This window comes from Limulus polyphemus, unplaced genomic scaffold (assembly GCF_000517525.1).
Source record: "Limulus polyphemus unplaced genomic scaffold, Limulus_polyphemus-2.1.2 Scaffold3657, whole genome shotgun sequence".
NCBI classification, from domain to species: domain Eukaryota; kingdom Metazoa; phylum Arthropoda; class Merostomata; order Xiphosura; family Limulidae; genus Limulus; species Limulus polyphemus.
In genome coordinates, this window is record NW_013669267.1 from 35666 (window position 1) to 45096 (window position 9431).

The following is a 9431-nucleotide window of genomic DNA, read 5'->3' on the forward strand; positions in this document are numbered from 1 at the left end:
AATTCTCCACGAACTGAAGATGTGTTTTTGAAGCAGTCTATGAAGTTAACCTACAGAAAGTAGCACCATTTAACACACTCACTTGTATACTTTGAGATAGTAATGATATTACAAACTGGAAGCTGTACATGTCATTTCAAGATGCAACGCATTTAATTTTTTAAATACCTCAAATCAAGCCCCAGAGCAATGTTTAAATATCTTTGCGATACTACTACTTAGGAAACAAACAAACTGTACTTGGATATCTCGTGTTCATATATTTGCTGTCTACTGGTTGTATTAGTTGTGAAAAATTATTCGAGGAAGTGAATAGTGCGTTCAATTTTTTCAATAATACACATACGTAGTATACGAGATGATTCCTATTATACAATCCAGAATGATCACAATGTATGTTTAAGATGACACGGTTAAGAATTATATGCTACGTTATTAAAACTAATTGTTATATACCAAATGTAAGTTTCACATACGCTTGTAAAAACTGTTGTTACAATTGAAACATTGCTTTTATTATTGAATTTCTGTAGTGCATATTGGTGAATAAAAGGCATCTTAATACTAGTAATAAACTATATTATAACAACAAAGCCCTAACTGACAGACAGTGCAATTGAAGCTTTGTACTGTCAGTTACTGTTTGTGGTTTAGTGAAAAGCTCCTGAAGAAGCTGTAAAGCGAAACTTTGTGTGTCTAATTAAAGAAAAATTATAATTATGATGTTATAAGGTCGTTTACTACTAATATTAAAATTCCTTTTGTCATACATAGTATTCAAACTCAAAAATTAAAACAATAAAAACAGGGGCGTACTAGCCAGAAGTTCTGGAGGCCCACCTCTTCTTGGCTTTGAACTATTTGTCAATTATTTGGGGCTAGTAAACTCTCACTGAGGTTTCGTTCAATGATGCGAGTAATCCAGCCTCCAGTTTGTAAAACGGGCCTATTATTGCCAAGCACTGAACACAAAATTATATTTTTTTGTTAAAAGTATACGATATCAAACAGAAGACTAACTTGGTGGTTCGTCAGCTTTTCTGAATGATAATAAAGTTAATTAAAATAAAATAATTAATAATCGGTGTTTGAAAATGAATAAATAATATTGTGTTATTAATTATTTCTCTAATAATCTGACTAGTAAATGTCTTTACATGTGATATTAATACATGCATTAAGAGCTTAGCTACGCTGTCCTAAGATTAGAAATTATTTTCACACACTACTCATCATCATAATGTCAGTTTATCCACACATTTGAAAATATGTTATCTTTATGTAATGTTTGAAGCAGTACGGCATAACACATACAGATCTCTACCGAAAACCATAGCCAAAAACAAATTAATTATGACTGATTCGAGCTTTTAATTTTATTGAAATTGCTATTTAGGTTTAAAAACGTAAAAGCACAGTGAAGTTAACCAAACACTTCGTGAACCACCTATTGGAAAGTACTACATGAATACCGGAAAAAATCAAACTACTTTCCTTTTTGAGCACAATCATACACTCAATACAATAATTCAAACTTGTATTCATAATTTTCTCCTTCACAAAAGAAACTTTCATCAATTAACAAACTCCTAGGTCAAAAAATATATGTTATTACATTTTACATCTAATTAACCTTCAAGTCTTTATGTTTGTTTCTTGTGCAAATTATGCATAATTATAAGCACACTTTCTCACATTAACTCCGCTCTTCATCTTCTATCATAATTAAATTCAAACATGCTATCGACATCACTAATATAAATTATAACCAAAAGAAGCGTATTAGGTCTTCGTTTATTCCCTTTAATGATGTTTCACCTTTTGTTTCCTATTAAGAAGCCAAGTTTTTACCAACTTTAAAAGATTACTACCTACACGTATAGTATAATGAAATTCAGATTACTAATCTAACTCTCATCCAATACTTCGATCAACTGGTAAAGTAAGACTTGACCAGATAATCCCTAATAACATCTTCAAAGGGGTCAGTCATTACTGATACAAGGAGCGATAAGGGGAGAACACCATAGCTATAACTGGCTACGTACGTAAATGATATTTATTAAGCGTGGGATTAGCCATGATTACTCATTCCTGAAAACGTATTTTGAAAGGTAGTAATTTTTAGCTGTATTTCCTCAGATTGCGTATAGTTCAGTACGAAAATATTTTCACACAAACGTTCTTTACGCATTACTATAAAATAACTATTTCTATTAATATCTTCAAAATAAATATATACGCATATATATATATATATTTGAATGATACAGTTTTATACATAGAACCTCCCTCAGTGCTCATTAGTGGATATCAAACTAAAAAACATCATCAGCTGACCATTGATGATGCAGTAATGCAGCCACTATCAGGTTGAAGATCATTTAACTAGGTTTCCATCACCACTTTTTTTTTAGAATTTACTTGGGAAAGTTTGATGTTTATAACAAATGACATGAAATAAGCTTTGCCGAACTAACATTCTTCTAAAATCCATATATTGAGGATAAGAATAATGGAAGTCATGCTTCTTGGTTGCTACCATCATTTTTGTTCCCAGGATTTAGATTACAGAATCGTAACACTGATGTCTAGACTAACATCTGAGTAGAAGAGTTCAGGTAGTTACCACTGGCTGTTCATAATGTACATAGGAAACGGGAGTCGAAGTATACGAGGATCATGTTTGTTTGCTACTGCTGCCCGTCGTCAACTCCCAATCCACTTTTTTTTACGACACACGTCCTAATGCAGTATATGAGCTAATATCGACCTACAACGGTTGTCGTAATTTTTGTTCTCAAAATATGGCTGTCTGAGCCCAAAATGACAGAATCTAAAATGAATGTTATACCTTCTGTATGAAAACAAATTAATAAACCACCTTACAAAAAATAATGCTAAAACCCCCTTTTCATCCAATACAATGAAAAAATCTAAGGTTAGACATAATGACTGTTAAGTATATATAGTATAATAACACTTTCCAATACCTAAAACTACAATTAAGTTAACCAAATTTTCTATTTCTTCTAAAAAAAAGTATTAAATAGTATATATAGAACATTTGACATTAGTGTGTAGTATTATATTTATGAAGTAAACACACTAAAACGCAATTTCCGTGTAGTTGTAATAATTAAGAGAAATCATACACTTATTGTTGAGTTTTTTACATTTCTCTGAACATCATTAGTTAATTAAGCCTAACAGTTGCATACAAGTCTTCATGTCCTTATTCAAGCTTATGGCCGAAACAAACAATGTAAGTCACTTAACCTAAACTTTGACATCAATAATACAAACAGAAATTTAACATTAATCAAATATGACTTGTTCTTTTCAATTTCATCCCCCTCTTATAAGTCATAACGTCTATTAGTATTAACCAATTTCTTGTCACAGTAATACTAATAGTTGTAATAATATGCTTATGTTACAAACTATAAATCGAACAAATATGCATTTGTTAAAAATAAATCAATATTTTTAAAAGTAATCACAAACAAAATTACAATTGACATTATCATATATAAACGGTAGGTCCATCTACGTAGAAGTATCTAATCCTACTTCTTCTTGGTATCGAGAAGATAAGTAATCGGCAGAATCTGAAAATTGATTCAAAATAGTCTGCAATGCTTGTAGATGATAACGGAAAGAGTTTGTTAAGCAAGTGGCCTGTGCTCCTGATGTCCCAATTCCATCTTCGCTGGCTAATTCTAACGATGAAAATCCTAGACTATCTATATCAATATCTCCTTGGATATCTTTACCAGGCGTTAAACATGTATTACCCAGTGCCATAATTTTTTCTTCGGGCAGAAGTTCATGTTTTGTTGGAGTAGACGGGCGATCCTTCATAACAGGGGGTAATAAAGAAGTTGTTTTGTGTGTAGGTCCCCATAATAATTCATGTCTAACATCATTCAGCAAAGAATAAAAGGTGAACAAGTTTGTTTTATACTGTCGATTAGGAATAGACTGCCTTTCAATACTTTCACTGTCTGCATCCATGTCTTTCAGACGTGAAGGAACAAGTACTGTTGCCTCCATATTTTTCACAGATTTCACAAAACGGTCCATAACATTTAGTAATGACTGTTGAGAAAATGATAGATTATTATTACCACTATCAAGAGCACTTCTTCGTCGATCTCTTTTCATCTGATAACTCTGCACAGTGGTATTTTCAGAGTGTTGAAGAATACTTGTAATGCTAGAAAGTAGTATCGAAGTAGGAGTCGAGCGTCGTGCTTTCCCACCTTCTGAAATCGAAGCTAGTTCTCGTGCATAGTGCTCTTTTCCTGCTTGAGTCTGACCCGCATACGAAAACCGCTTTGGTTTTTGCAAGACATTCTCAAGTCCTGCGTACGATTTTCTTCTTACGCGATTTTGACTGACAACGTTCGCCATCGTTTCTGCGGTTAACCTGCTCTCACACTGGCCCCACTTTTCCAAAGTAGATTATAGCAATCGCCAGTTCTAACGTTGTTGTCACGTGCTTAGTATACAAACACTGATAGCAGAGGAGCAAGAATAATAAATTATTCAACCAATTACACACGAGGAAATAATCTCTTTAAGAAGAATTACTCAATTTATTGTCGTATTGAAATAGATGTGTGCGTAACCAAAATTTATGTCCCAGTTTAATAAATTAATTATTGTGAAGCTCAAAGCTTTAGTCCCCACCCCTATTAAGAAATGGTGATGAACGTTACAAGAAGGTGATGAAATTCACTTGTGATTGGACAATTAGGAATCGTACGTTCCAGTCTTATAATTCTTCTTCTCTTTTTTTTTTGCGCGAAGAATGTGTCAAATGGAAGGAGAACAATGCTAGTGACAAAAAGGTGATGCAAGAATTTCGAAAACGTATATGATCATACGAGCAGTTATAAAATATATAACACTATTATGAGACTGATAAGGCATACTGGAGAAAAACATTAATAAAATGTTTATCTAATTTCACATTTATAACCCAAAGAATTATCTACTAAGTAATTTTTCATATAAATTTTAATTTATTGCTTCCTATCATGTTGAAAAATAACATTTATATTTGGTAGATAAAAAAAAATTAAAATACGAATTGTGTCAGATTTTAAAAATCTAATCTTCGCCAATTATCAAAATAAAAAGGCTTTTAGTTATACTTCTTAATAGTATAAATATATACTATATTGTTGTTGGACTTAGGATTATTCTACAGTAGGTGTTTGTGACTTGTTAGCGATAAATTCAATGATGAATAAACAGCATGCACTTCAGTTGTTTTCAAAATAATATATATATATTCAGAACAAGTTAACATATGTACATTAAATTCTTCAGCACTATAGATATTATGGACATATCATAAATACTATATATCTAGTCTTCTCCTTCTTGTCAAATATCCACTTAGGCCTATTCGATTACTTTAAAGTTACAGTTGACAAGTCGAACTGTCTTCTCTATTTCTATCGCACTAGTACTCTCTGTGGTTCTTTTACAATTGTGGCACGAATAACCGTAATCGTTTGGTATTCTTTCTTTTGAAGATTCTCATAGTGGGATTGTCCGTCACGTTATAACGCCCCCATGGATGAAAATGCGAGCATGTTTAGTGTGACGGGGATTCGAACCCGCGATCCACAGATTGCGAGTCGAGCGCCCTAACAATCTGGCCAGATAAGGGGTACGCTTGATCATATGTTTACGGACCAAGGATGGCAATTTTCAAAGGGAAGCATCCATTGGAAAGTGGTACATTTGTAACCGAAGGGAATATCTTGAATAAAGATAAATAATACATGTCCATTTTTTTATTTATTATGTTTGTAATAGACTACTTGTATAAATTTAGATAATAATTCAAATTTAATAAAGGAGAAACTACGGAAGCTGCTTTTAATAAAAGAACATTTTTATTTAATCAATTATTTGTTTGAAAACTGGATCGAAGAATATTATCACGTTTTTTAATAAATTAAATAAAACACAAATATACAACTTATCGCTAACACGCAAGTAACCAGTGAGCAATTCACCGTACATACGAGAGACCCACGTGAATGTTAAAAGAATCATACATAATTCTTGTGAAGCTAAATCTTATTTTGGAGACATTGACAATGAAATTAAATATACCTCATCAAATTCTATTCTGTAGTTTCTGATATGGGTGAACCTTGGCGTTACTAGATAGCTTCCCCACTTTGTAGGTTACATCATTTAGTTGTGGTTTAGCATACATCCTGATAAGCACTGGTCATTTAGCCTGTAGTGATTTGTTTTGTTTTTATAATTAGGGCGAAACCACGTACCTAAAGTTTTTCTTATTTTATTTGAACTTTGGCACAACAAACAATAGATGTACGTCATCATAGAACATTATCCCGTTCTTTCAGCAAGGCTTTTAATAACAACCATACATTCTGAGAGACGAAAAAAGTTCTTTTTTTGAGAGGGGGGGGGTCTTATTCTGTATTTGAATCCAGTGTGTCAAGACGAAGATTGTAATGATTGCCCAAGATCGACATCATTATGAACTAAAAAAAATAAAGCTTAACTAAAACCAGAGTGAAATTATTTAGTGTTTTAAATACTCTGTTGAGCGACTAGTGGGAATCAGTTAGAACCGGTTAGGTGTTATCATTGAATCTGGTAATGATATAAAGTCATGACTTCGTAAGCTAAATATATTCGACAGTGTAGACATTGCTTTGATAAGATTGTTTTATAGCTTAGTCAAACTTAATGTATCGAGAGGGGGTGTTTAAATAATGGAAACTCACTTAAAAAGGTACTGAATGGATCAGATTTCTGTCAAGTCTAGTAATAAAGAAAAATACTGCTTTGTTTAATCAGTTACAATAAACGTGTTTGAAGGTGATAATCACATAATATTGAAAATGGTATAAAATTATTTATTTTAGAATTCCACGTTGCTTTGTTCTACCAGATTGTACATCACGACTCTTATGTTCCCTCTTGTTTATTACTTAAAACAGATTTAGTCTCATACCCTTATACTAACTTGGGCCATAGAAAATGCATGTCAAGTTAATAATGCGGAAAAAGATGAAACAAATTTAAGCTAAGCCTTTTCCTAAAGTGTTGATCAAATAATGATGCTAGACTTACATGTCCTGGCGAGTACGAAGCACGCGTGGTGGCTTCGCTAAATGCATTTCATCGTATTTCATGCTAACAAACCACCAGATGAACCTTGGCGTTACTAGATGGCCTCCCCACTTTGTAGGTTACATCATTTAGTTGTGGTTTAGCATATATCCTGATAAGCACTGGCCATTTAGCCTGGCAGCACAATTCTACAGTTCAGTGGATCTCTGCTGTAACTCAAAATCACCTCAATACATATATCCCAGACAGTTTTATATAGTCATGAGGAAAAGATCCACTGGATACTGGTTGCCTGAGAATGTTAAACATATTTTCCTGTAAAATATCAGTATGTCCTATCTCAGCAGTGTCTAGGCAGTGGCTTATTACTACTTTCACATTCTTACTCTCATCAAATCCTGGTCACACGCACTAAAATGTTCTTCCTCAAAAACACTGTGGTATTTTTTATTAGGATTAATTATATAACAGGTAATAGAACTCACAGATTATAGGAGGATTATGAAGTTAGTTTCTTGCGATTAACTGAAAGTTTCAATTGAATTGATGAAGAAACAAGACAAGTCATGCATAAGAAAAACACAAATATTCATTATATATTACAGTTAATTCACATACATACAATGATAACTAAAATGATCATTAACTAATTTAAATTAGAACAAAACTGACCTAAGACTTATAAAAATAAATATAGTGGCCGGCTAGTTTTATGATGACAGAACATTATTATTTATATTGGTGGAGTTCAGGACAAGGGTTAACTCAAGAAAGCATGGAATCTATCAGCAAAGCTGCAGATCTGTAGTCAATCATCTCAGAAAACATGACAATTAAACTGTATCTTCCCCTGTCAAAAGCAATTGCATGGGTGGGGGGGGAGTGTAATCATCAAATGTTGAAATGCCATATAAAATACCAAAGGGGTATCATATGCCTGCAGCAGGTGTGCTTTTTCCCAAGTGTTAAACGGACATTTAGAAACTGAAACTTTATATGCATACTAACTGGAGTACCCTTACCCTGGACGGAGCTTGTGTAAATTCATGATTAATTAAAGGTTATCTTAGGACATGAAAAGTTGCTTCCCTTATAACTAGGTAACACTTTCCAATGGATGCTTACATTTGAAAATGGCCATCCTTGGTCCGTAAGATATGACCAAGTGTACCCCTAGTCTGTAATCATCTTACTAAGTGTCATCTCCGTTTTGCAAAAATATTACCAAGTATCGTCTCTGTTCTACAAACATATTACTAAGTATTATTTCTGGTCTATAAACGTAGTACCTTACCCAGTGTCATTTATGGACTATAAACGTATTACCTTACCCAGTGTCATTTATTGACTATAAACGTATTACCTTACCCAGTGTCATTCCTTTTCTAGAAACGTATTACCTTACCCAGTGTCATTCGCTAGTCTATAAACGTATTACCTTACCCCGTGTCATACCTATTCTATAAACGTATTACCTTACCAGTGTCATTCCTAATATATAAACGTATTACCTTACTCAGTGTCATTCCTATTCTATAAACGTATTACCTTACTCAGTGTCATTCCTATTCTATAAACGTATTACCTTACCCAGTGCCACTCCTAATCTATAAAGGTATTACATTATCCAGTGTCATTCCTAATATATAAACGTATTACCTTACTCAGTGTCATTCCTATTCTATAAACGTATTACCTTACCCAGTGTCACTCCTAATCTATAAAGGTATTACATTATCCAGTGTCATTCCTAATCTATAAACGTATTATCTTACCTTGTGCCATTCCTGGTCTATAAACGTATTACCTTACCCATTGTTTTCCTAATCTATAAACGTATTACCTTATCCATTGTTTTTCCTAATCTATAAACGTATTACCAAGGAGTGTTTTTCTCAAGACATCATTTATTTTTAACTACATTTGTATTCCTGATTTACTTCCTACATTTCTTCTCTATTCAGATCATCATCATCACTGTCAAAATAACTTTTTTTTTCCTCGGGTTTGTTCTCATTCAGAGCATCATCAACGTCGGCGGTATCTCTATTATTTTCTCTCGAATTTATTTGCAATAAGAACATAATCATCATCAAATGTATTTCAAATAAAGATTGTTTTCACTAAGTATCACTAGCGATGTACGGTTCTTTTCCTTTTTTTTTGGGGGGGGAGGGGGCATGGCCAGGTGGTTAGGGCGCTAGACTCGCAATCTTCGGTTCGTGGGTTCAAATCCCAGTCACACCAAACATGCTCGCCCTTTCAGCCGTGGGGGCGATATAAAGTGACGGTCAATC

General features: G+C 33.3%; 1 protein-coding gene across 1 annotated transcript; it reads right to left on the reverse strand.

The window, feature by feature from the left end:
* Positions 1-1232: 1232 nt before the first annotated feature.
* LOC111088385 lies at positions 1233-4552 on the reverse strand. The gene has a single exon (XM_022398343.1). The coding sequence runs from the start codon at positions 4414-4416 to the stop codon at positions 3550-3552; it is 867 nt and encodes a 288-aa protein (XP_022254051.1). The 5' UTR covers positions 4417-4552; the 3' UTR covers positions 1233-3549.
* Between the last annotated feature and the right edge of the window lie 4879 nt (positions 4553-9431).